The 26,930-nt window shown below is 39.1% G+C and overlaps 1 protein-coding gene across 3 annotated transcripts in view; it reads left to right on the top strand.

Moving 5' to 3' along the window:
• Positions 1–26,609, top strand: part of COL5A2 (collagen type V alpha 2 chain) — a 134,676-nt gene extending 108,067 nt beyond the window's left edge. For all 3 annotated transcript variants that reach the window (XM_048308700.1, XM_048308698.1, XM_048308697.1), the window contains exons 19-54: positions 453–551; positions 1,006–1,050; positions 1,154–1,252; positions 1,671–1,724; positions 2,236–2,343; positions 2,837–2,890; positions 3,607–3,705; positions 4,353–4,406; positions 4,903–5,001; positions 5,094–5,147; positions 5,246–5,299; positions 5,796–5,849; positions 6,426–6,479; positions 6,813–6,857; positions 7,285–7,383; positions 8,147–8,254; positions 8,379–8,432; positions 9,912–9,965; positions 10,087–10,140; positions 11,163–11,216; positions 11,968–12,075; positions 12,183–12,236; positions 12,440–12,493; positions 13,567–13,728; positions 13,838–13,945; positions 14,839–14,946; positions 15,098–15,151; positions 15,479–15,586; positions 15,686–15,739; positions 17,014–17,121; positions 17,996–18,049; positions 18,767–18,874; positions 20,806–21,097; positions 21,266–21,453; positions 23,809–24,033; positions 24,882–26,609. In XM_048308700.1, coding sequence (XP_048164657.1) covers positions 453–551; positions 1,006–1,050; positions 1,154–1,252; positions 1,671–1,724; positions 2,236–2,343; positions 2,837–2,890; positions 3,607–3,705; positions 4,353–4,406; positions 4,903–5,001; positions 5,094–5,147; positions 5,246–5,299; positions 5,796–5,849; positions 6,426–6,479; positions 6,813–6,857; positions 7,285–7,383; positions 8,147–8,254; positions 8,379–8,432; positions 9,912–9,965; positions 10,087–10,140; positions 11,163–11,216; positions 11,968–12,075; positions 12,183–12,236; positions 12,440–12,493; positions 13,567–13,728; positions 13,838–13,945; positions 14,839–14,946; positions 15,098–15,151; positions 15,479–15,586; positions 15,686–15,739; positions 17,014–17,121; positions 17,996–18,049; positions 18,767–18,874; positions 20,806–21,097; positions 21,266–21,453; positions 23,809–24,033; positions 24,882–25,028 — 3,327 coding nt within the window. In that variant the 3' untranslated portion in view covers positions 25,029–26,609. The remainder of the gene's footprint in view (positions 1–452; positions 552–1,005; positions 1,051–1,153; positions 1,253–1,670; positions 1,725–2,235; positions 2,344–2,836; positions 2,891–3,606; positions 3,706–4,352; positions 4,407–4,902; positions 5,002–5,093; positions 5,148–5,245; positions 5,300–5,795; positions 5,850–6,425; positions 6,480–6,812; positions 6,858–7,284; positions 7,384–8,146; positions 8,255–8,378; positions 8,433–9,911; positions 9,966–10,086; positions 10,141–11,162; positions 11,217–11,967; positions 12,076–12,182; positions 12,237–12,439; positions 12,494–13,566; positions 13,729–13,837; positions 13,946–14,838; positions 14,947–15,097; positions 15,152–15,478; positions 15,587–15,685; positions 15,740–17,013; positions 17,122–17,995; positions 18,050–18,766; positions 18,875–20,805; positions 21,098–21,265; positions 21,454–23,808; positions 24,034–24,881) is intronic.
• The last annotated feature ends 321 nt before the right edge of the window (positions 26,610–26,930 follow it).

Raw genomic sequence — 26,930 nt, 5'->3', positions numbered from 1 at the left:
AGAGTGCTGTAACAGTGAGTTCATCTGTACTGTGCAAAATAAACCCCAAACCAACCAATTCCAGATGTGTTATCACATCTAAGTCTTGAGTCTTGCTGTTATGAAGGTAAAAAAAACTTGTAAAATTACAGATAGTAATTACACATAGTGGGATTTTAGAAAGACAGGTCTGTTCGTGATCTGATTTGGACTCCTGGATAGTGCTGCTTTTCTGCAGAGTTTCCTTGTCTTGTATACATTGAGAAAAAACTCCATCTATACTTTTAATGTTGGCATTCACCTAGAAGTAACAGAAGCAAAATTAGGTAAGCAAAATCGTATTTTCAGGGTAATAAACTATGTCAAACATGAATTGGTTTTCTGTTATAGCTCAGTATTCCTCCTGAGATACTTTATAGTGCTGCTTTTTAGAGCAAAGTAATCTCCAGTTGTTTTCTCATGTGGAATCTTAGGGTGAAGCAGGCCCAACAGGACCTCGTGGCCCTGAAGGTCCTCAAGGACAAAGAGGTGAAACAGGTCCTCAGGGACCAGCTGGGTCACAGGGTCTTCCTGTAAGTACATTGAATTGAGTTCCTCAGTGCTCAGCTTGTGCATGTTCACCTGCTTCGGGGGGTTTTTACTGCCCCACCCTGACAATGAGTTTTATTCAAATTACCTTTTTTCCCAAGGAAAAAAGGTCTCATTCCTTTGTTTTGTGCTAATTGTACTGATAATAACTATTTGTTATTTTATTACAAGTTGGAAAACTGGCAGTTACACAGCTTGATACAGTCTCAATCCTCAAAGTACTTTAAAACTTAAGCTTAAACATAAGATCTTCAATATTAAAAATCACACTAACTTGCCTGCTTTATTGCCCTTTTTAGCATTTGCATATGTTGCTGCATTTATTTAGCAGCCTTTATTTTCTAGTCTTGTAACGTGGATAAAATAACTATCTTCTGCTTTTGTAATTGATGCCCTTGTCATTAAAATGATTTTTAATGATTGGTACCGTATCTTCAGGGTGCTGAAGGGACAGATGGTTCCCCTGGTGCAAAGGGCCCTACTGTAAGTAATCATATATCCTGTTGAAGAAATTGCATGATTTATTTTTTTTTATTTCCTTATTTTGCTTGTGTTTCCTTACTGTGCTTGCTGTTTGTATTTGTAGGGATCTCCAGGCACTGGGGGCCCCCCTGGTTCATCAGGCCCCCCTGGTTCCCCAGGACCACAGGGCAGTACTGGACCCCCTGGGATTCGAGGCCAGCCGGTAATGGGGTCCTTGTCTCTTTGGGAATTGTAATGTCTGGCACGTGTCACTCCGTGGAACTAAAGCAGTGATTAGCAGTGGGCTTCCTTGGAATATGGCAGTAGCATGCCAGGGAGAATGCTTAGACTCAGATCCTGTGAATCTTCTGTGTGTCCAAAATACCATTACTTCTTTGAGAAAGAAATGTGTCTTTATAAATCTGGGAAAAGAGATGTATTTTTAAGTTTTTGTCTTGATAACATAATAATAAACAAGCTTAATAAGGGTAAAGACAAACCATTATAAGCACTCTATTATATTGCCTACAGTTAGTGACTAAACTAGGAAATGCTTCTCTGTTTCATGGCATAATACAAAATGATGAAGTGGTTTATGCAGATTTTAACTTTACGGGTGCTATTCATGTGTTTGTTTTCAGGGTGACCCTGGTGTCCCAGGTTTCAAGGGAGAAGCAGGACCCAAAGGTGAACCTGTAAGTCTCCATATGCTTTTTAAGATGAAGAGGAAACACAGAGGCTTATAACCATGTAACTTTTGGCAGAAAACTGGCTCTGCAGACTCTGAGTTGGTTTGTCAACCAATCTTTAGCTTTTCTTTCTCACCAGTTAAATGATCATGTAATAACTGACAAAAATATAGAAGTAATAGTTTCTTTACCCTGTCTTCTCCTTTGAAAATTTCTATTAGAACCTCACTGAATTTTGACTCCTTTGCAGCTTGACCAAATACAAATTATTGTGGGTGATTATAAGAAGCAGTGTACAGCCCAACTGCAGAGTTAAAGTTTATTAGCTTATAAACATTGTAAAAGAGAAAAGCAGATGCTGAAAAGCTGTTACTTTTTAACTGATCCAAAACTTTACTATTTTTTTCTCCTTTATTTGGAAAAATGTTTATAGTGTTCAAAAGACAGTCTGTTTCATTATGCCTGAGAAATGGTGAGCTTAACAACTTTTTTTTAAATAACATTTTATTCTCACTAGGGCCCACAAGGTCCCCAGGGTCCCATTGGCCCCATAGGTGAAGAAGGGAAAAGAGGTCCTCGAGGTGATCCAGGGTCAGTAGGTCCACCAGGTCCTGTTGGAGAGAGGGTAAGCAACCTAGAGGAATAATATGTTTTAAGAGATGCACTGCTAAGGTGAAAAACCTTTTGACCTACCCATGGATATTCTTACAGCTTCATTGTGGATGTAGTCAAACTTTATTTTCCTAGCAGTAGTTAATACTGTGTGTTATTTTTTTTACACTGGATACTTTTATGTGGAGATCCAGTGCAAAGGATAATATGGTAGGAGAAAGGGTGGAGATAGGACAAGCTTATCTGCAGACTTTTTCCTACACCTGTACAACTGCTCATCTTTGCTTTCAATGAGGCTGTTCATGGAGAAGGAGCTGTCCAGCATGCATGAATGAGACATTGATGTTTTTACCACTCTAAGTCATAAACCTCCCCCAAGTTTAAGTACTGAAGTAAGAAAACTGTAAGGAAATGAACTGAACCCTCGAACCATAAATCTGGTCTTTTATTTGTAATAAGTTATGTAAAAAATAAGATAATCATCTCATTTCTACTCCTTTTCCTAGGGTGCTCCTGGTAACCGTGGTTTTCCAGGTTCTGATGGCTTGCCTGGACCAAAGGTAAATTAAATTAAATTAAAGCGTCCATCTTTTATTGTGTAGTTTGTTAAATTTTCATACATCCAGACATATAAAAAGCAAGAGTTCCGTTAAAAATGTCTGCTTCTGGGCAAATAGGCAGATCCAATTTACAAATGCCAAAAGGGGGTCTGAGTGTTTAGAGGCAAAAATTTTTTGGGAAAAGTCACTTTCAGTTCCCATGATGTTCAGCTTTGCTTGCTTGTCCCTGGCTTAATGCTCCCTCATTTTGAAATGTGCATGGATAAGGGATTGACCTGTTCTACTCCTGTATTGCTTTATGTATTGTTCTGTAGGAGGTGGCTCTGAAAAATTGCCTATTCTTTGTGTGTGGTGTGATTTTCTAGACTTGCCCCTTAAAAACAGATGGGTTTATCTGGCTTTCCTAACTGCTCTAACACTTCCGGGGAAGTGACTCACATAGGCATTTGTCTAGTACTTCTGTAAATTCCTAACATGGTAAAAATACAGGGATTCTAAAATGCTTCTATGAACTTGCTTTAAGGAAGAGACAACTTTTAAGTAATCATTTTGGGGAGAAAAGATAACAATTAGAAAACCAGTAATAAAAAAAATATTAATGATTTGTAACTTTATTTGCAAAAATAGGTCCTTAATAGAAGATACTGGTTTTATTTAACCTTCTCCTGCTGTCACTGTTCTAGCTGTTAACTTGTAGCTCACTGGCATCTTTCTAGGGAGCCCAAGGAGAGCGTGGTCCAGCAGGATCTTCTGGACCTAAAGGAGGTCAGGGAGATCCTGGACGCCCTGGAGAGCCTGGCCTTCCAGGTGCACGGGTAAGGGACTAATAGCAGTACACTATAAACTGCGGTACCTTTCATTTAGAAGCTGTTATACAAGGGCAGACTGGTTTCAGTGGCGCTAAAGGCCAAAAGACCAGTCTTTATTTCCTGCTGATGTTGGGAAGCACAGGTTTTGTCTCAGAAAAAGGAGAAATAGCCCTGATTGAGAACAGCTAAAGCAAATGAAGGAAGTGTGTTTGTAAAGCACAGTTGCCACGGAAAACGTGGATTGAAGGCCAATCTTCATTAAGTTGGTGATTGATAACGTAAAAGGTTGAGTGGTGTATATCACCTGGAGATTTTTTTCAGGAAAATTATTGGAGGAAAATTCAAAATACCAGAAAAGGGGATAAAGGGAGAAGTAAAATATGATATAGATCATTGGGGAATGTTGGCAGAAATAAGGATGAGCCTGTGAGAAGCTGAAGAGGTGTAAAAGCAAGAAAAGAGAGAATAGGGAAGAAGGAAGATCAAAGACAGTGAGGGATGAAGCTGTAAAGTGAAAATAAGGATGAAGACCTTTGATATAGAGAGGTTTGTGCTATGGTAGTAACTGAGCATTTCTTTGGGATTTATTTCTATTTCTTAATTGTTACAGAATTATAGAACTAACCCTAACACCATACTATTCCTGCTTTTAGGGTTTGACAGGGAATCCAGGTGTTCAAGGCCCTGAAGGAAAACTTGGCCCCTTGGTAAGTGACAAAAATTAGTTTTTTTCAGTTAATGTCATAGTAATTCAAAGGTCCTACTAAAATTGCTTTTATTAAGATGAGTTTCCTTGATTTATTAAGGCTCATCTTCTCTTTTGATAGTTCCCTTACATACTTTCCTAACTTCAAAATTAATACCAGTAATGTTTGTTTAGTTTTGTCTGTGTAGCAGTGTCTTTTGTTTAGCAGCTGCAGCATCATGGTTAAATGTTTGAACTAAATATTTTTCTAGTTGTCACTTTAAGGACACAATAAAGTATTTGTACATGATTCAATTCTAATAATTGCATAGCATTTGGTTAAATCCAGCAGTATGGCTATTGCTATGTCTGCTCTGAAGACATTTTGACTGATAAGTGAAGCACTAAGCCACATTAATGTTATTTTCTTTATATACACAGGCATTTTCTAGGGGTTAATAAGTTCATATTAATAAATATATTTAGAATTTAATGTGGAAAATCCTATATCTCTGCAGGGTGCTCCTGGTGAAGATGGACGTCCAGGTCCTGCAGGTTCCATAGGAATCAGAGGTCAGCCAGGCAGCATGGGCCTTCCTGGGCCAAAGGGTAGTAGTGTGAGTATGGCAATCCCTGTTTAACCATTTTCGTATATTTTAATGGATGAAAAACATATCCAAACCTGATCATTTTTATTTCTGCAATTTAGGGTGATCCTGGAAAACCTGGAGAAGCAGGCAATGCAGGTGTCCCAGGGCAGAGAGTGAGTGTGGCTGTTATTTGCAGTGATTACAGAAAATAGTGCTTTTCTGTTATGTGTGTTCACCATACAAGATTTCTTCCCCTGTCATTTCAATGTAGGGAGCCCCTGGTAAAGATGGTGAAGTTGGCCCTTCTGGTCCTGTTGGCCCACCAGTAAGTCAGCTGCTACCTCTCTGCCTGCCTGCCTGGCACTCCATATACTCACTACTCTTTTGGCTTCTATTGTTATCAACTTTCATGCCAGTTGTTGATTCAAAGCAAAAAATTCCAAGAACATTTAAAGAAAAAATTGTCCTGGAAAAATTGCTAGCTTTGTATTAAAATATATATATTAGTAGTTAAGTTCCTTTTACTAACCATCACAAAAAATAGTGCAAGGAGTAAAATATCCTCATGGTTCGTTTTCCGGGCTTTCTTGGTTTTAATGGAACTGAGTGTTTTTCTGTTACCAGAGAACCTTTACGGGAAGGATTTTAAAGAAATAATACACATCTTACTACATCTTCTAGATAGGCCGTCTTGTCTTGGGATAAGTAAAAATGTACAATAAACAAATACCTAATGGAAAATATGCATATTCAGAGAAAAGAAAAATGGTGGAGCCTGCCTATATTCCTCTACTGTTTACTTACTACTTCCTTTTGTGTAGGGTCTGGCAGGAGAAAGAGGAGAACAAGGCCCTCCAGGTCCTACAGGGTTTCAGGTATGTGCATTCATTTTTTTTTTTTTTTTTTTAATTAAAAAATAAACAGCCATGTCTTTATCAATTTAAATTGGAGAAATTCAGCCAAGTGATGTGTAACGTAACACAACCTCCGAACTAAGGCACGGATGTTCAGAATAGTTAATGATACATAATTTTCATATCAGCTGTGCACTAAACCGAACTGGCAAAGGCTTAAATACCAGCTCTGTATCCCTCAAGAAAACCTTTGATGTTATTAAGTTTTGATTTGAAGATTTTTCAAAAAAGTTCCAAATACAGAGCAAAATAATTGTCTTGATAATGAAGTGTTAGTTAAATCATTATCTGTTCATAGAGAACTTTACTTTTAGGGCTGATGTGTCCTGCAAATGTTAAGGGGAAACACTTTGACTGCAATATTTAGAGAGGGGGAAACACTTTGGTGCAATATTCATATAATTGTTCCTTGGGGACCTCTGAGGGTGTGCTCTTGTACTGAGTGTACTGCTACATTCATAATCTTGGTGTCCTAGTTAAATCTAGTTTTACATAACTTTCTATCATGTTAGTGACTATTTTATTTACTTTTTTCAGGGCTTGCCTGGGCCACCAGGTCCTCCAGGTGAGGGAGGAAAGCCAGGTGATCAGGTAATATACGTGTAACATAACATTAAAAAGAATACACTTTATAAAGTAGTTTTACATTTTCTTCTCTTTCTAATTGAATTTCCCACTCTTTTTCAAAATACACACTGATGTAGTCTGCAAGCTGTCCAAGAACTGCTTTGGCATAAAATAATTACAATAATCTGTGTTCTTGGACTGAGATGGATTATCACCTCTTGCCATTGACAGATAGTATTTAGAACTGGCCATTTACATTCACAGTGCTTTGGAAATAAAAACATTTGTCTCTAATTTCCATAACTATAAAGTTATGAAAAAGTATTTCATTCTAATGGTGAGTTCTGTTTTGCGTAGGGTGTGCCTGGAGATCCTGGAGCTGTTGGTCCATTGGGCCCCAGGGTAAGTGTTTTCTTTCAGAGTTTAAATATTCATAACAGTTCTCTGAGCTTGGAAGTTGACATGTAATATGGACTTTAACAGCTAAAGTCAGTATTTGACCTTTTTCCCCACCAACAAAATGTTTGTAAATATGGATATGTTTTAAGATAGTTTCTGTAAAATCTACCACCTTTAATTATTTTGTAGCTCCTGAAATGGTGTCGAGTACTAGCTGCTGTATTATTGGTTTATGCTGTGAAATGAGTTTTTAGTTTGCTTAGCAACATATGTCCCCCTCCTCTAACAGTAAAAGCCTAAAACTAGTTTTTATTTGATCAGTTCTCCTAGAATTTGTTCACAGGCTCTACTACACTTACGTGTATTTAGGATTTTGTCTACCAGAGCTCTACTCTGCCTTCTAAATAAATAATAATCTTCCATTTTGTAGGGAGAACGTGGCAATCCAGGGGAAAGGGGAGAACCAGGTGCATCAGGACTCCAGGGTGAAAAGGGTATGGCTGGAGGCCACGGTCCTGATGGTCCAAAGGTAAACTGAGTGGAGATTTGCATTGCTGCAGTGATGTGATGTATAATTCTGCTCATTTGCATGAACATGAGGGAGCTTTTTTATTATAAATATGAAAGGCATCTCCTTTGTTTAAGGAAGGATGCATAAGTTATTCCAATTATAACAATATTAATAATTGCAATATACTTAAATGTTGAGAACTCACAGTAGAACTGGGCAAAGCCATTGCTGAACTGCAGAAAACCTCCTAGCAATGTTTTACGAGCCATGCCAGTTTACACAAAGACACTTGGCAGGGCTAAGCAATTAAAAGAAAATGCTGAAAGCTTCACACCTGCATGCATGTACCTCCTATTGATGTGATTAGGCCAAGAAAGACAGGGCAAGCAGGGAGTGCCTCTAGTTACGTGAAACCTGTAATAGACATGAGCATCTCTGTCCCTGGCAACTTCGACCTGTACCTACTTTTAATACTAAACCTATGTGGCATCAAGGTCAAGGCAGAAAGATGCTCAAACTTCTTTTATTGTCTGTTTTCCTCTCCAGTATGCGCCAATTAAATACTAATGTGTTTGGAAGAACTATGGTATTACAGTTGAACTTCCTGAGTAACACAATGGGAAAAGAAAAGTATTTGGATGTGAATAAAGTCCAAATTTCACATAAAATTATTAGTTAAAACTGTACCCCAGAGACTTCAAAACAGGCACAGCAAATTCTGCAGCCTAGAGACAAAGATGCTTCTCAGATGAATAGGCAACAACTTCTTTCTCTGTTCCAGGGAAGCCCAGGCCCTAGTGGGACACCTGGTGATCCGGGCCCACCAGGCCTTCAGGGCATGCCTGGAGAGAGAGGGATTGCTGGAACACCTGGCCCTAAGGGTGATAGAGTAAGTCTGCTTGTTTCTGTCCTCCTGAGTAGAATCACCTGTCCCTTAACACTGCAGTTATTCCAGGGTATGACCTGCTCATCATTCAGTGCCATAACTGGGACTTTCTGGGTATTTTCCATAGGGTGGCGTAGGTGAGAAAGGTGCTGAAGGTACAGCTGGCAACGATGGGGCAAGAGTAAGTAAATCTGTCACTCTCTTCAGACCCACTCTTCACACATTGATTTGTTTACTGTGCTAGGGGACTCAGCTTGTGGAGTTAAACACTGTGCAGTGTTATCATGGTATATCATGGGTTTATAGTCATTACCTCACCCTCTAAATTTTCAAATTTTCAAGACTGCTGTGCACAACATTTTGGGGTGTCTGTGTTCCAAGCCCCTATTTTGTGTCATTATTAAATGTGAGCTAAGAGGTCAATGGAAAGGATTCACAGTTGATTTGGGATTCCTCTAAGTTGACTATAGTAAAAAATATGAAAAAATGAACAGGTAGAAATGAACAGGCAAAAAGCAGACCTTCCAGCTCTGAGCCATGGACTGAGGCAGATGCCTCCTTATTGTCTACACTGAGTTGTCCACAATCTGTCCTGAGTTTGACAGGTGAAAATTCCTGTAAATGTACTAAGCTTCACATAAACAGTAAGTTGCTGGCGGTTCTGGAAAGTTTTGAATCTCCATTGCATAAATAAGGTCTCTAGTCTGCTCAAGATCTGTTCAAGACACATTGCACACACACTGCTGCATAGACCAACTGTGCAATTGCACTGGGTTTTCTTTGTGTGCACTGACCATTTTTCCGTCCCAGATGTTATTTGAGTTATTTTTTACGTGAATTGAAAATGTATCTGAGATTCTTGGGTTGTGCAAACCAGTTGGAATACTAGCTGCTAAGCATTTGGAAATCTTAGGTACAGTCAAAATATGAGGATCCTGTCTGGACTAAATTTATAGTTAAAGAGGAAAAATGTTTTTGAGAAACCCTACTACATGGAAGCACTAATGAAATGATCATCTGTGAGCTGGAATTGGTTATATAATTCAAACATTATCCAGAGATACCGAGTGGTTCTTAGCCGTGGTAAGGGATTTTTAGAACTTACAGGGGTTAATGAACAGATGAAGTAATGGTGAGCTGACGGATCATTATGTGGAGTTGGTGGGTTTGGATGGAGAATTTGCAACCTCTTTGCCTAACTGCCTCATGAAGAGAGAATCGACATTTTTGAGGAGTTTGCAAGATCCAAATGAATCTTCAGAACTAATGATGGATACTTTAATTTAAAAAGTTAAATGCGAACATAAAAGAAAGAGCTCTCAGCAAGTGGAGAAAAAGGGCATGATTTCTTATTGAGAGAGTAAAATAAAGCTGGGGCTTTTTTTTTTATATCATTGGCCTTATTTGTGAATACTACATAAAGATGATGAAATTAGAGAAGAGAATGAGGGAAAGTAGCTCTTTTGTGGGGAGTCTGGTCATTGGGAGAAGAAATGCAAGTCAATTTTAGATAAAGAAGACAAAAGAAATTTCCAGAGATAAAGTAGAAGAATTCAAAGGAATGAAAAAGCATATGGGAATGGTAATATATGAGAAGTTTTAAACTAACTGTTTTGGAGCATCACTTTTCTAACTTCCTTTCATCTTAATTGTTCAAAAGGGTCTCCCTGGTCCAATAGGCCCAATGGGTCCAGCAGGTCCCACTGGTGAAAAGGTAAACAGTTTTTTATTCCATTCCCTACTGAAGTTTCTTAATACTATCAGACTTCTTTAAAATTTTAATGAATCAACAAGTAAGTTACTTGGGAAATAAACACCTTCAATTTTATTTTAAGGGTGAACCAGGTCCTCGAGGTCTAGTTGGTCCTCCTGGCTCTCGTGGAAACCCTGTGAGTAAACATGCTTTGTTTTTGTCTGGTATAAGTTAACAATACCTAACACTGATCCAAACTCCAGGCATTTTTCTTATTTGCTGATATATTTTCCCCTTTTTCTTTCCCTTTCTCTGTAGCTAAATGTGAAGTGCTGACTTGTTGCTGTGCACTTGCAAAACTATTACCAGATTTTCCTCCTGTGACCTATACTTGTGTTAGGGCAGGCTTTATAGAGTTACCCTCACTGACCTCACTCCTGAAACTATGCCACCACTTTTAATTGTGTCAATGTTTTTAAAAGCATGCCCCTAGCAGATACCACTGTACAGACACAAATATTTAATGGGCAAAGTGCAGAGGTCATCCTTAGTTCATCCAGTTATGTAAGTCTTGTCATCTTCCATCTATCAGTGATTTTAAGTATTTTAAGGGTTGACTTCAATTAGGGAATTAGAGGCTCAGCCCCTGTAGATCCTTCATACTGTTTGAAATTGATTATGTCCCTGTCATAAATCAGAACAGTCTTATTTCTAGTATAATTTGGAGCAGCTTCCACCCTTTTAGGGAGTGCTGGAGTTGGCAGCCTTCAGCTACTTCTTTTCCAATCAAATGTTGTGGGGAAAGCTCAGTTGAAGCCTATTCTGACCTTATAGAAGAGTACATCTTTGAACTACTGGTTTTTTGCCCAGTGTGATTGGAATGGTAGGTTGCATGCAGTATGCGCTCTTTGGCCATCCCTGGAAGGGGGTGGGTTGTGACCAGAATTTCTCCTAGTGCTGTTTTAGTGCTTGCCTGTGCCTTCCATCTCTGAATTCTGAAAGCTCAATATAGCCTTGAACACATGGCAGATTTTAACAGCATAGCTAACATCCTTTATTTTATGATTAAAAGATCATTTGATTCTGATTAATAGAGCAAAAGTATAATGGCACTTATGACATTAAACAGTAACATCCTTTCTTATATATTTAACTGTAAATGATACTGTTTATTGAAAAATGGTCGTTAAATACAATTATTTCAATTTTTCTGACCAGGGTTCCCGAGGAGAAAATGGCCCAACTGGCGCTGTTGGTTTTGCTGGCCCCCCGGTATGTGTTTTGGAGCACTAATGAGTTTCCTTTACTCATGCTTTGACACACTTCATTTCCTTCATTATGAATAATATTGCAGTGTTCTGGATCAGGAGTCACATTTTTGCTGCAAAAAGAGCTGTTTCTTTTTCCCATCAGTATATCAAGTGAAGAAAAGGGCCAATAAGTGCCCTAGACAGTTGAAAAATGGTTTTCTGGTTAAGATTATGTAATTGCTCACCAGATTTCATATTTTCATTAATATGTTATGTTGCTCCTTTGAGATTAAAATGAGGGGAGTTAAAAACTGTCTACTGAAGGTAGCAAAGATTTGCACTGTGAGTACTGAAGGCTGGAATGAAGTGATGGACCAGATGGAATGGAATACCCTAAACTTTCCCACAGCCTAAATATCCTGTTTCAGGATCCTTTTTGCAAAGAGCCGTGCACCTGCTTCCTTTGGTGGGGAAAAAAGCCTAGAAAAGACAATGTTTGTTTTGTAGCTGCTGAGGAAAATAGAGAAGAAAAATATGAGCTAGATAAGTAAAATATTTTAAATGGAAATACTGGCTTCACAGAAGGTTCAGAAAATCTCATGTGTGATCTTCTAAAGACCACGCTGAATTGATAAACAAATGAAGGGTTTTCTGGACTGATTTGTACCCCTGGTATTTTTTTTTCATTTAAAAAATTATCTACAGAATTACTTTGTTGAGAAAGATTTGGTATTGTCTGACCTGATGTTTCTTCTAAATATTATTTCTTATAGGGTCCTGATGGTCAGCCTGGTGTGAAAGGTGAACCTGGAGAACCTGGACAGAAAGGAGATGCTGGATCTCCAGGTCCACAGGGTCTTGCTGGGTCTCATGGTCCACCAGTAAGTATGAATACCATCATCACAGAACCAGTGACATGGGCTGATCTTGCTTAATTAAAAAGTTCTGGGTGTTCACTATCACCCCTCTCTTTCTCCTTTCCTTTTAGGGTCCTCCAGGTGTTCCTGGTCTGAAAGGTGGTAGAGGAACTCAGGGTCCACCTGTAAGTAGACTTTATGTGTTGTGACCTGACTGCAGATAATCTAATACTGAAATTTTATGTAATGTGAGTGTTATTCCTTATCTTACCTTGTTTTGTCAGTCTGTAAATTTAACATATGCTCACTAAGCTGAGAACATTTGAGGTAACTAGTGCTGTATTCCTTTTGATAAAGATGACATTAAAAAGGGTTATTTTTTTTTCAGGGTGCTACTGGATTCCCAGGATCTGCTGGAAGAGTTGGGCCTCCAGGACCTACTGTAAGTCAATTATAATTTTCCTAATAGGTGTGTTTTAGAAAATGGTCATCAAGAATCTGAAGACTAAATAAAGCAGGAAAGGTGAAGCAGTGTTTAAGGCCTGATGTTATTGAAGAGAGCAGTTTGTCAACACTGACTTCTCTGATTGTTTGTATCATTAAATAAAGCTCATTATTCTTTAGCTTGGTCCAATGCCTGATATTGGTCCAAGGCTTTCCATTGGGTTGAGTAGCCTTCCAGATTGCTGCTTATATTGCTCCAATGACTTGATTGCTTACAGGAACAAAAAAACCACAACTTATATTTTCCTCTGTATTTTATTTTTTGTCCCTTTAGTGGTGACTGAAGTTAGGACAGTTTTTGGAAGAGAAAGAGCCTCTTCCGGGCTCTCTCACTGGTGGAGTTACTCTCAAGTTCCATTAATATACATTCAAAACAAACCCACAAACACAAAATCTCTTGTGTTCAAACATTTTCAGAAACACTATAAAAAAATAAACTAGCTGTTGATCAAGTTGAGGATTGAACTCCACACAGAGAGCTGTGTCATGCTTCATATGCCTTTTAATGTTATGATGAGAAAAACAACTTGCAGTCGTTGTAAGGTTATCAAATGCAAAGTTTATGGAAAACTTAATATACATGTGAAGTCTCAAAAGTATTTGAAAAATAAACAAAGGACAGTTAAAACACTAATTTGTACCATGGGAATGAAAAGTTTGGATGTAGACTTTAGCTTGATGATACTAGAAAGAATGGGCAAGGGTGAGTTTTCTAGCAGTGGTTGTACACTTGAGGGGAAAAAAAAAAGAGAAAAAAAAGTGTCTTTTAAAGGAGTGAGTTTGGAATTGAAAATGAGGGGGGCATGGGTGGAGCTTGGACATAATTTGATGAGATGTTTAGTTAATTTCATTTATTTGGTCATAAAAGAGATGATAATAGCTTTTAGCTCATTCACATTTTTTGGCCTTTCTGAGTATGTATATTTATAGTTAATCGAAACACAGTCCTTAGAATTTTATTGTCCTGATCAGAAAAGGGTCCAATGTAATGAGGTGTTTTAATTTTCTTAGGGTGCCCCAGGACCTGCTGGGCCTATTGGTGAACCAGGAAAAGAAGGTCCCCCCGGTCTTCGTGGTGATCCCGGTTCACATGGCCGTGTGGGAGATCGAGGGCCAACTGGGCCTCCTGGTGGCCCTGGAGACAAGGGTGACCCGGGGGATGACGGGCAGCCAGTACGTCTCTTGGTGTTACTGATTGTCCCTACTCCAGTTCCCGGCTTGGTCTCCTTGTTTATTGCTGCTGACATGACAGTGACATTGCTTTCTCCTCTGTGGATTTCAGGGCCCAGATGGCCCCCCTGGTCCAGCAGGAACTACTGGTCAAAGAGGAATTGTTGGTATGCCAGGACAGCGAGGGGAAAGAGGCATGCCTGGGCTGCCAGGTCCTGCAGTAAGTAACAACCAGGCTATGTGCCACCAGCCTGGGTGTTCTCTGTGTGGGATTCACAGCGTAGTGCCCCTTAGCAAGAGCAGAAAGCTGGAAAACTCCAGTTGCAGGAGTGAATAGAGAGAGAATAGTAAAGAACTAAATCTCATACAAATGCATGGAGGTGGAAAGTTAGTTTCTGCCACAATGCAAAGTCTGAACCTGAATTGAGAGTAAGTGAGCAATAGCATTAAGGCTTCTGACTAAAATGTTTCTATTTGACTTAAAACTCGATCCCTGAAAAAAACAACCTCAAACTCTTCATTTAGGTACCCAAAGGTGACTTGAATGTGAGTAGATACTCCGTAAGCACTGTTTCATGAATTGTGAACTACAGCCTTCCAAACTGCCATTTGAGCTCTCTTTGCTTCCATGTAGTATTTGGAGATATTTATTGGATAGCCTTATGATCCAGGAGATCAAATAATTAAATAGACTATTAGTAAAAGTGTTGCTATGCAGGATCTGTCATTACCATGGAATCTATTAAGTCACTTTATAGCTAAAGTTGGCCAGAAATTATGCCAGGCTAACAAGATTTGTCAGTGTTGAGATAGAGAAAAATCATGTTAATTATTTCAAACTGCTTTCTATTTTTCTGAAATCTAAAACATCTTACCTATTGCAGATAATGACATCAGACTTACTGATTTATCAGTAACTTCTTAAAAATACAAAGTATATTACGTATTCAAATTCTATAAGAACCTTTTCTTTAAATGTCAGGCTTTTTTTCATTTGCAAATGTAGATGGTATTTCACTATGGATTAATGAGTAGTTTGGCAGGTAGCAGGGTTTCTGTGCTTTCTTTGATTTATGATTAAATTTTTTATATGATATTTCTCATCTTTTTTAGGGTACTCCAGGAAAGCAAGGTCCCACGGGGCCACCTGGTGACAAAGGTCCCCCAGGGCCTATTGGCCAGTCAGGTGCCACTGGGCCTGTAGGTGAAGCTGGTCCAGAAGTAAGTATTACAGCATTGTAGCATGCAAGAAAAGACTAGTGGTTGTTACCCACAACTTGAAGTTAGAGGTGGAGAACAACTTTCTAGTTACTCTTCTCGAAGTGCAAGATAACAGAGTTAATCAATAGCTTTATTTTACCCATAACTCCAGGGACCTGCTGGTAATGATGGTACTCCTGGACGAGATGGAGCTGTTGGAGAACGTGTAAGAATATATTATTTTCTTAATTTTCTTCTGGAAATCCCTGTTTTATTATTGACTTACTGTTGATTTTCTTTTCATTCAGTTAACCTGGATGGAGAGCTTGTTCTGAAAGTGTATCACAGCTTTGAATATAGTACCTGTCAAAGCTGAGGATGTCTGGCTAAGAGGCTAAGAACATCTGCCTCCACAAACTCAGAGTTGAGTTTTTGCAGCAGGAATATCTTTGTAGGCTGCAATTGCTCAAAAATAGACTGGCAGTGCTGCAGTTTTGTTGCTTTGGTCTAGACCAGTCCTCTTTAGATAAACAGTTGAAATTCTGCTTTGCAGGGTGATCGTGGTGAACCTGGCCCTGCAGGCTTACCAGGTTCTCCAGGAGGTCCAGGAACTCCGGGTCCCGTTGGCCCTCCAGGAGATGCAGGACAAAGAGGTGAAACTGTAAGTGAGGCTTTTTTAAAAAATCATTTGTTTATCAAAACCAATTATGTATGTTTTTTGTGCATTGCTTCACATACTTTCTGTATGCAATCTTTGTAGGGTTCTCGAGGTCCGATGGGTCCCCCAGGACGTGCAGGAAAAAGAGGTTTGCCTGTAAGTTGCCCATGGTCACTGTGGTTTTATCTGAGATACCTTCTACAGGAAAGTGTGTGAGGAGTTCAGCCCAAATTAGAATGCTAAGCAGGGCTTCACCTTGTGTTCTGACTGCAAGTAGGTGCAGGTAATTCTGAGCTGCAAAGCTGCACAAAGTTGGATATTTGTATTTGGATACTCCAGTAAAACTTGGAAAGCCTCTTTGGAGCATGTTGCTGTCTGGATAATGGTAGGACCTGAGTTAGCAAATGGCTGGAGTCTGGTCTAAATGAGGGTAAAGAAATGAATGCTGAACAAAAAGGGATGTTTTTAGAAAAAAATGGCAGAAATACAACAAAATCACCTGCTACCATTAAAAGGCCTTAATTCAACTCATGAACTTCCGATTTCAGTCCAAAAAGGAAAATAAACAAAACTCCTCTTTTTTATGTTACATAAGTCTTTTACAATCCAAGCCTGGAACAGAAAATTAATTGCAAACTTGGGAAATTCAAAACAATGTTGTCCTGTCCCTAAGCAGATGTCATTTGAGAGACTGTAAAGTTTATTGAGCAGTTAGTGATAATGATGCCATTGATAAACTATTTGGAATCTGGCATTGAGAAATTTAGCATGCAATTTGAGCTGAGAAATACAGAATTGAAAACAGCAGCCACATTTTCCAGTTATTCTTGAATTAGTGTAAGAAGTTTGCAATTATTGAAACTCACAACAATGAAATCGTGACAGTAATAGAAGCAAGGTATTTGTGTTGCCTGGATGTTGTTGTCTACAGTTAGGGAATGAAACTTCAGTTGTACTTTAATCATAATGAAGGTGAAAGAATCTGCGAGAAGTAAAGGTGTAGCCTGGATGATTTCATACTCAAAATATGCTTTATCATAATGAGTCTGTGAGAGATCAGCAATATTTCAATCTCATCAACAAAAATATTTTGCCATATATAGTAAGGCAGAGAAATATATACCTATTAAAAAATTTGGTTGTGTAAATTATTTGTTATCATTATTACAGGTTTGGTTTTTTACTGTACTATGTTGCTAAGTAGAATAAATTTGTTTCAACTGTATTTAAGCACAGCACAGTTTTCTGTAATTATTTACTTATTCTTTGGTGAAAAATTAAGATTTTTAGGGCTGCCCTGACATCATCATCTTTCCATCTTTAAAAGGGCAGGAGGTCTGAGTGCAGTGTTTAAAAGTAAATGAGGGCTTTTTGAGGTCGGGGTTTTTTTCCCAATTCAGAATTTTACGTTTCATTGTTGATATTTACAGGGTCCCCAAGGACCTCGTGGTGACAAAGGTGACAATGGAGATAGAGGTGATAGGGGCCAGAAAGGACACAGGGGTTTCACTGGACTTCAAGGCCTTCCTGGCCCTCCTGTAAGTTGTTCTGCTTTTACTAGAATTTTATTTGCTTGGTAGTTAAATAGTGTATCAGGAACATAGTTACTTAAAATGGGGGGAAAAAAAAAGCACACTGGTTGTTTTTTCCACACAAGGTGTTTGAGTGGCCTGCTGTCTGTACTTGCTAATATTTTTAATGCAATTTTACAATACATGTAAATATTTACTATACATGTTGTGTGATGAGGTGAACCTGTTCTTGCAAGATGTGTGTTCTCCTATTCTTGTTCTCTTTGCAAGACCAATCCCTGACAATCAATGACCTGTAAGCACAAGGTAGTAACACAAGCTGGTAGTTTCAGATAAGCAACTTAGAGTGTGAAATGCTTTTTGGCAGTGTTTGAATTTGTAAGAGTCAAGGAATCCAGTGTAAAATCCCAGAAGGACTTTGAGAACATCTCTTGCTAATACTTTCAAAAACTTTGTGATTTCATTGTCAGTTGAATGGAAATATCATGGAAAACTTGCTTTTTTTTTTTTTTTTTACATTTATTCACTTGGTCCTGTGCAAACACTGGAAGTTTCAACACGCAGGAACAGCAGCAACAAAAAGACCTTGACACCCAAATTATCTTTTCACTTTCTCATAGCACTATTTACTCTCTTGTAATCCACTCTGATTATAAATACCTCAAAACCAAGGCTTTTCTAGAGAAACAGCTTTATTATATATAGCCAAGCACCAGTAAATTCTATTAAGTTACTAAGGGATTAAGGGAAGGGTACCACCCAGTGTTTATGTATATTTTAGTCCTATTCATACCAACTTGTGTATATCACACACTAATGCCTTCAAACTAAAGTTATATGCTCTAAATGGCACAATGATAAGATAATTTCTTCTGTTTAGGGTCCAATTGGTGAACAGGGCAGTCCTGGCATTCCAGGCCCATTTGGTCCTCGAGTGAGTATGACTTTTAAGGTTTTTCTTGCTTGGGTTTTGGTGGTTTTTTTTAATGCTCATATGTCTATTTCTGCATCACTTTATTTCAATAACTTTCTTTGACTTCGGTATCATATGGTGATTACGCTGATATCTTTTGCTGAGACATCACCTTGTTTAATACAGTAAAGCTTTGTCATGAGCGTAGTTTATAGGTAGATAAAAATGTCGGCTCAGGATGACTACAGGGCTCCAGTCTCTTTTAGGAGGCACTTTTGCTGCAGCTGATGCAAAGCCAGATACGTGGCAGCTCTGCTAAATTGCTACTCTGCATCTCATTACCCCCATGTATGTCATTCACTCAAAAGTAAAGGAGAAATACTGTCCCTGGGGAACATCCAAGGGAGGCATCTCCCTCTGAGCCTGTATCTGTGGGTGTACAGGAGCTACTCCAGTCTGCACAGCATCTGGAATCTGGAACTGATCCCACTTAAATGGTTAAGGAAAAAATACAGTTGAGCCAAGTTATATTGTCTGAGGTGATTCACTTGAGAAGAGCAGCTTTGAAACTCCCTTCTTGCTTTTACAGAAGATGAAAAAAGGTGATTTTTAAAAGTTTGGTAATAGGCACAACTAATCAGATTGCTTCCTAACAAGATGCTGCTTGTAACAGGCTGTTTTGTAAAACTTTGTTATTAAATGCTAAAATGCATTCCTTCTGTCTCCTGTATTTTCTAGGGTCCTCCAGGTCCAGTTGGTCCTTCTGGAAAAGATGGAAGTCCTGGTCCACTTGGGCCAATTGGGCCTCCTGGTGTTAGAGGGACTGTGGGAGAAGCTGGACCTGAGGTAAATTGATGGGAATACGGAGGGGAAAGGTTTTCTTCAAATAATGAGATTTTTTTTTTTTATAGTCCATAACATTATTTTCTTAAACATCTATGAGTTCAAGGCAAATGATAAAATGTGATAGCTTCTTCAGCAAACATCCAGGGCAACTGTGAAATTGAAAGGGTTCATTTCTTACTCATTTTCACCTTCTGAACCTGGGATGATCCCAGCCTCACCCACCTGTGCTCTCCTTAGGCTGAGCTGGATCTACTTCTGCAGTTGGCTCAGTGGATCCAGCTGGATCTGTGGTTCAGCATGGCTGTTTGGTGAGTGGGGCCCTAAGCCCTCAGGCCTAAGCATGGGCCAGCAGTAGCTCAAAGCTGGCAGTCCCACAGAGGTGGCACTGAGTGAGCACAGCCACGAGCCTGACTGCCAGCACCCTTCTTGTGCTGTGTGTTAGGGAGATCCTCCAGTCCAAATAAACAGCCCAAACTCTAATATTGAGCCCAGCGGACCTTCACCCTGATCTGAGGTTTACAGACACCAAACATGAGCTGATTCACTACTGATGAAAACTGGTTTAACCAGTTTGGAAATAGTCCTAAACCTTTGCTGAATGGCCTAGACATATTCCACATGTACCAAATCAAAATATCCTGTCAAAAAAGGGTAGTTACACTATTTGAAAGAAGATAAATTAAAAAAAAAAATAGAGGAATTTGAGAATAGAGTGACCTGGGTAATCATGTGGGGAATTAAAAAATTGATATTGCTTATTTTGTGGAAGAGGTGGAACAAAATAATGAGCAAAACAAGGGAGGCAGTTTTTGCTGTCTTTCTGTTTGGTAAGACATGGTGTTTCCTGTGTTTATCATGTGCTAATATTCTCCCCATTTCATTTGAATTTCTACTAATTGTCAGTATCTCCACTTCTGCCCAGGCACCAAGACATGTATGAAAACTTTATGGCAGAGCGTAAGAATAGAATATATCTAGATACTTCATCTGTTAATGAAACCATACAAGAAATATCACATTCCAGTATTTTTAGTGCTGCTTTCCTTGGGGGCTTGCATGCACCTATAAGTTAGAACCAAAAAGCAAGAAATAAAAGTTGAGATTTCACTTGTCAGACGCAGTGTGTGTTAGTTTGGATGTGTGCTCTGTAGTAACCATTTGGAGCACTAGTTATGAGTTCTGAAGTACTGACTCTCAAAGGAAGGGCCAGTTCTGATCCACCACCTGATGCACCAGAGCATCAAACTTCCCATAAAGGTATGTTGCAGACTTTGTGCTGCCAGAGAAGAGCTGGCAGGGTGACACATGGTTGTTAACAGATACCTTCTCATGTGTCACAGTGCACGGTCACAGACAGACCTCACAACCTGCCATTTGGGAAAATTTACTCAGTCAGGAAAACACCTGCTTTTCCAAAGTGAGGATGATTTAGATTCTTTCCCACAGAAAGACCCAAGTTTGGTGGCCAGAGAGCTCAGCACTGTGCTGGAAAAATACAAAGATATTTCTAGTGCCAAATTTTCCATCCAGGAAAATGAGCCTGAGGTAATTCAGGGGAAGCAGGAATTTTAAGAAATGAAGTTATTAGCCAGGTATCTGCACAAAAAAGGACAGATGATTTAACAAAGGAATGAGGGCATTCCTTGGTGTTTTTCCAGCTGTTTAGTTTAAAATCAGGAGTAAGAAAAAATTGAGCAAGGCGTTAAGGCAATCAGAGAGGACATGAATCAAAGCGAATACCTCACATGCAGTTGTAATCTCTTACCCCTGTTCTTTGAAAGGTGAATTGTTTATATTTGAATTATTCCCTGTGCTTTAAGGTGACCAGTCCTGAAGTTTTGGCTTTTTTTTTTTCGGTGGGAGGTGTTGCTGTCATTTGGCATAGTAGTTACTCTACTGGACCTCTGTCGCCTTTTTGTTTTGAACCTTAGGGCCCACCAGGTGAACCTGGTCCTCCTGGCCCTCCAGGGCCTCCAGGCCACCTCACTGCTGCCATTGGTGACATCATGGGACACTATGACGATGCTATGGCAGATCCACTACCAGAGTTTACTGAAGATGAAGCAGCCCCTGATGACCATAATAAAACAGACCCAGGAGTCCATGCCACACTGAAGTCCCTGAGCAGCCAGATCGAGACCATGCGCAGCCCAGATGGCTCCAAGAAGCACCCAGCACGGACCTGTGATGACCTGAAGCTGTGCCACCCGTCCAAGAGGAGCGGTGCGTGTTCACACCCTCTGCTGTGTGCTGTGTGAGGCTGCCTTGTGTCCAGCACGGGCTTAGTCACTGGCCTGTTCTGCACTGCTGTAACGTATTTCTGCTTATGTCTTCCCAATTGTTTCAAAAATCTTTATAAAGTAATGGAATCACTTCTTATGTTCTTTGTAGGTGAATATTGGATTGATCCTAACCAAGGATGTGTTGAAGATGCTATAAAAGTGTACTGCAACATGGAAACTGGGGAGACCTGCATTTCTGCCAACCCATCTACTGTGCCCCGCAAAACATGGTGGGCCAGCAGGTCCTCGGACTTAAAACCTGTTTGGTATGGCCTTGATATGAACAGGGGATCACAGGTAAATAAATACAGTCACTGTTAAGAATTGGCTTCTGTAAAACTTGTTGCCTTGTGGTTTGGAACTTCATCTGCTGCTCTGAGCAGGTTCTGCTACAGTCAGAACATTATACTTGTTGATTGACTGGCATATATTCAATTGATTGTTAGTACCATAAAGTAAAGATAGGAAATAGCTGGGAAAAACAATGCAGTATTGGCTAAAGTAGACCACTGCTGGAATGGATTTATTTTTCTTGATCCCAAAACCATCAGCTTCTCTATCAGTCTTTTACTAAATGTCTATCTTGTCCTTAAGCAAGTGTACTTCTACCCTGGTACATAATCCAGATCCCTGCTGTTTTAATTGAATTCTACTCTTCCTTTCAGAAAACTCTATACTGCTAAGAATTACAAAACTTACTTTATGAATTTGTTTTTGAAAGAAAGTATGATTGTTATCATATGTGTCAGGTTGATCCATGATGAATCCATCAGTCTCTAGGCAGAAAAATTTCCACTCAGCTTTTTGCTGGATTTTTCCTCAATAGTAACATCTAAAATTAGGCTTAATGATCCTAACAAATAACAGAAGTTTAGCCTATGCAAAGTATATAATTAATTAACTAGTTTTTGCCATTTTTTTCCTAGTTTATCAAAAGCACAGAAAATATCTTCAAGTGTTATTTCATTGAGCATTAGTATCTTTAAATTAAGTATTTGGTGTGCAAAAAATAATGCTGTTATCAACTGGATTACTGAAAACAGTTCAGAACTTTAACAGCTGAGAACAGATGTGATACTGATGGCTTTTTTGAGATGCTTTAACTTATTCCTAAATTCAGGAAGTCTTGCCATGACCCAACATATCACAGTTGATGTTTAACTGCAGAGCTACACAGAGGGGTTTGTAAGGCAGATGCTCCAAGGCAGATGGAGGAACAAATTATCTTCAGGAATATTGTAAAAGAATATCTCATTATTTTTGAAACACTGTAAGATTTGGTAACTAACAGTATGAGCTATGTAATAGTCACATGCACTCCTTATGGATTTTAAATATAAATATGTCCAAGATGACTAAACAGAGGAACCACACTTTATACATTGTGACGGTGCCAGTAAGATTTTCTCTTCACGATTTCAGTGAAATGCATGAAGTTTTAGTCATTCTTGACTGTTTTTTATGTTGCAAGGATTCACAAAACATGAATAAAATGAAACCTGCACAGATAGGGGGGAAAAAAATCTCAGGAATTTTAGAATTTCTGTTATTGCTAGAAAAATTGCTTGTTTTTTGTAGAAACAGTGGCACTTTTTAGAACATTTGTCAAACTTCCATGCAAATTGATTCGTTGATAAAGCCTGTATACAAATGTATAGTTATTTTTATACAGTCCAACTTTGGTAAAAAAAGGGCTTCGGTGGACCGATGCTGCTCTTGTCCCTGCTGGGTCCCTCGTGGATGGCTTAGGCAGCACTCTGCCAGCACCTACGTGGGCACACAACCTCACCTGCGCAGGTGGTTGTGAACAGCCGCTCACACCCACAGTCTGTGCACGAACCGGAGACACAGAGGCGAGAGGGGTTCTCTGTGTGCAATTCTGAGGTGTTTGATGGCAACACCCCAAAGGGAACAGAGGCAAGAAGAACAACAACCGAAAGCCCGCGCCCATTTTATCCCGAAAACTCCCGAAGGCGGGCAGAGCATCCAAAACCAATAGTCTGAGGGCTAGGGGGCAGAGGCAAGGTTGAATGGCATAACAGGGACCAATGGGAAAAGGGATGGGAGGGGCGAGAGGGCCAGTGACCAGCAGAATCTAGACAGAGGGAGAACTTTCTAGCACAGTGTTGTGAGGAGAGACCACTTTTAAGGCAATTTTAGGGGTGTAAAGTGGACTTCGCCACTGCAACACATTGGCTGTTTGTGCTGCTTCTAATACAGCACAAAGCCTACAGAAAACAAGTTCCTAAAGTTGCAATATAACAGGTACACTCTAAAATGGTTTTCTGTGCCTGATATATTTTACTTGATTTAAGGTTGCTCTAAGCACTATTTCTTATGTAAGAATCCCTTTTGGAAATGAGGCAGAATTCATTCCAAAGCTTGACATGTTTGTGGAGGCCCAACTTGAGTTGTTCAGTTGCAGAAAATTACAGTTAAAATTCTCCAAAATTCTCCCTGTTACAGAATGTTTACATTTCTTTGTCCTCAAGTGGCAGCAAATTACAAAAGAAACCATCCTTAGATTTTATGTAATAGGGCTCCTACTAGTCATGTCTGACAGATGGCAATAATGGCAGATGTTTCTAAAATTCGCCAACTCTTAATGAATTCCAGTGTACTCTAAGTTGACCTATTTCTTTATCTCTGCAGTTTGTGTACGGGGATACAGCTGTCACTCAGATGACTTTCCTGCGCCTCCTGTCCAAGGAAGCTTCCCAGAATATCACCTACCTTTGTAAAAACAGTGTTGGGTACATGGATGACCAGACAAAGAACCTGAAAAAAGCTGTGATTCTGAAAGGGGCCAATGACCTGGAGATCAAGGCAGAGGGAAACAGCCGGTTCAGATACACTGTTCTGCACGACAGCTGTTCTGTAAGTTTGGGGCTTTTGCCATTTTCTGGGGGGGAAAAGGACTTCAGTCCCTTTTCACTTCTCTCTTGAATTAGAAAAAAAACCCATACAAGGAAATAATTAAAATGCTGCAGGATTTTATAATGAATTCTAGATGTAACTGATCAAACAGGGGTTTTACTATAATTCTAGCTTCACATAATAGAAATCTGCACTATTTAGAGGCTGTTTGCAAATTCCTTCTTAGCATACTGAGATATGTATCTTGCCATTTTGGATTTCCCAATACTTGTTTACCTCTGTGTGGAATCACACGAACTGGTGAGATAACCACAAACTTCTGTCTGCCAGATGGGCAAGATTATTGCAGCAGTACTGTGGAGGAAACTTACTGGTACTATGACTGAGCTGGAAAGGAATATGTCCCCCAAAACTTCGTGGTGGGCACAGAGACCAGCAAGTAGTAGATTTTTCATGTTCAAAAGCAGTTTCAGCCAAGTCCAACATAACGGCAAATATTCCTTAATCTAGGCTTGTACCTGAAAAAGCTAAGTACTCTCTGTGCTTTAAAGTAAGCCCCCAATTATGTGTGCAGGAACATATTATTAACACATAGAAAAGAATTTCATAGCATAGAGAAGCATCAGCCCTGATGTGTCAGTCTGATAGATCTGCTCATTACTGTATTTAGATACATTTCAAAATAACCCAGGTGCAGGACAGACAGTGTTGCTCAGGGTGTTACATAGCAAAGGTACAGTGAGACCCTCCTGAACAATCAGACAGCTGACTCACCAGCTGCACTTTGGGCTGGTTTTGACATGAGCTCTGGCCTAAAGCCTAATTTTTTTTTTTTTCCCCCCCTTTAGAAACGTAATGGGAATGTGGGCAAGACTGTTTTTGAGTACAGAACGCAGAACGTGGCACGCTTACCTATCATCGATATTGCACCGGTGGACATTGGCAGTACCGATCAGGAATTTGGAATTGAAATTGGGCCAGTTTGCTTTGTGTAAGAGCGAGGGGGGAATATAACACACTACCCAGCAACAGCAGCAATTAAACATGAACTTAGACTGATTGAAGTTAATCCTGAGACTCTTGAAGTAATGGCTGATATTGGATCAGCATTGTATATACAGCTCTTTCTAAATGCCCGGCCTCCTTTTGAATATTTATTTTACTTACAAACCTTCTGTTTTCAAAGTTGAAACCAACTTTTTAGTACAATTTTAAGAGGATTGATGACCACCTTCTAAAAGTAATATGAATCCTTTTCCTCAGTTTTGTTTCAAATTATTTTGCCATTTCCAGGTATTCAAAATAGATAGTTTTCATGCAGAACTATGTAAAGCTGTAATGATTATTTCTTTTGCTTGGATGTGTGCTGAATAACAGAAAAGTAGAGCACTTTTGTGAACCATTGGCTGTATTTCAATCATACCTGCTCCCTCTACCCCAGTTTGTGTTCCTGTGGTTGCCAGTACAATAGCCATTCACGGAAATCTGTGTGTTTTGTAGAAGAAAATCTCTTCAGACAAGACCATCTTAATTTGGCATTGTTTTTCTTGCACTTTTCTATGTACGTCTGCTCGGAAGAGTGATCCATAGCCATGGTTAATTTATGAAGTGAAAGCATTACTGGGGTAAATATGAGTTTTCAGTAGGGGTGTCCCATATCTTTAATTTTAAGGCTAGATTTCACTTCTCACAATGTATCTGTGTAATTCCATTAAATTATCCTTAATCTTCAAACTACGTCTTAAACCCAATACTTGTTGATTTTCCAATATTTGCCCATCTAAGAAGCCATTACGTATCAAATTATACAGATGTCTTATATATGGTGCCAATTTCTGTACGTTGCAGACAATTCACATGTATACCAGACCAATTGCTAATAAAGAAAGTTTAGAAATGCATTGGTTTTAGCTGACATCCAGACGTGCATCACCAGGAATTTGACTTACTAGCCTTGAGTTGTCAAGGCAGGAAATTTCCATCATTTCTTAGCATGAGCTACCTCATCTCTGGAAGTTGGGATGCAATTAATACTCCTGTTTTTATTTTAGATATTAAAAGGTGCTATGCTTCTGTTGTTATTTCAAGATAGGAGATAGGCAGGGCAAAAAAAAAGCAACAAAGTGATGGTGCTAAACGACTCTCTAGAAGGCTGACGAAATAAAGATGCCTACTGTCAATGTCATGTTCAGAGCTTAGCTATTAGGCTTACAGTGTTTGAGAGAACAATGTTACAGTGCATTTATTTGTTGGTCATTCAGTATATAGAATGTTTTGTACCTCCACATGCTTTATTTTGTAAAGTATGTGGGTACAAACTTACTTAGGTTTTTTGTTTCTTTACTGCATCTGTGGTCTCCACATTTTTTTGTTTGTTCCTTAAAAAAAGAAAAATAAACAGCTGGGGCTCTCCCTAAAGAAAGTCATGCACATAGCTTTATTCATGTATCTTTGCAAAGCATTTAATTAAATACATGCTTCTCGCTATGTAAGTGGTTTCCTTTTTGTAAAACTCCTTCCAGTGTGTTCATTCCGTATCAGTTCATTCCTAGGAAATTAAAAATAGAAGTATTTAATTGTTGTTTCGTTGCTCTTTGCATAAATCATTTGCAAGGCATTCTGAAATATTTTGAAGATAGGAATATAGGACTATTTGTATAGTGCCTTCTGTGTCAGTTTTTACAGGTAGGTCATTTGTATGAAGAAAATCAGCAGGCCTAGAAATAATAGCCTAATAATAATAGCAGGCCTAAATAATATTGTTTGAGACTCCAGAGAGAATTTTTATTCAAGAATGAAATGTGATTTGGCCAATTCCTAATGGCAATGTGAGTTAATGCTGATAAAAAACAGTTTCTGGACAAGCCATAAAGTTGCATTTGTAGAGAAGCAGGCCA

The sequence above is a fragment of the Corvus hawaiiensis genome, chromosome 7 (assembly GCF_020740725.1).
Source record: "Corvus hawaiiensis isolate bCorHaw1 chromosome 7, bCorHaw1.pri.cur, whole genome shotgun sequence".
Lineage (NCBI taxonomy): Eukaryota > Metazoa > Chordata > Aves > Passeriformes > Corvidae > Corvus > Corvus hawaiiensis.
Note: the sequence above shows the minus strand (reverse complement) of the source record. Positions and strands in the feature narration are given on the sequence as shown.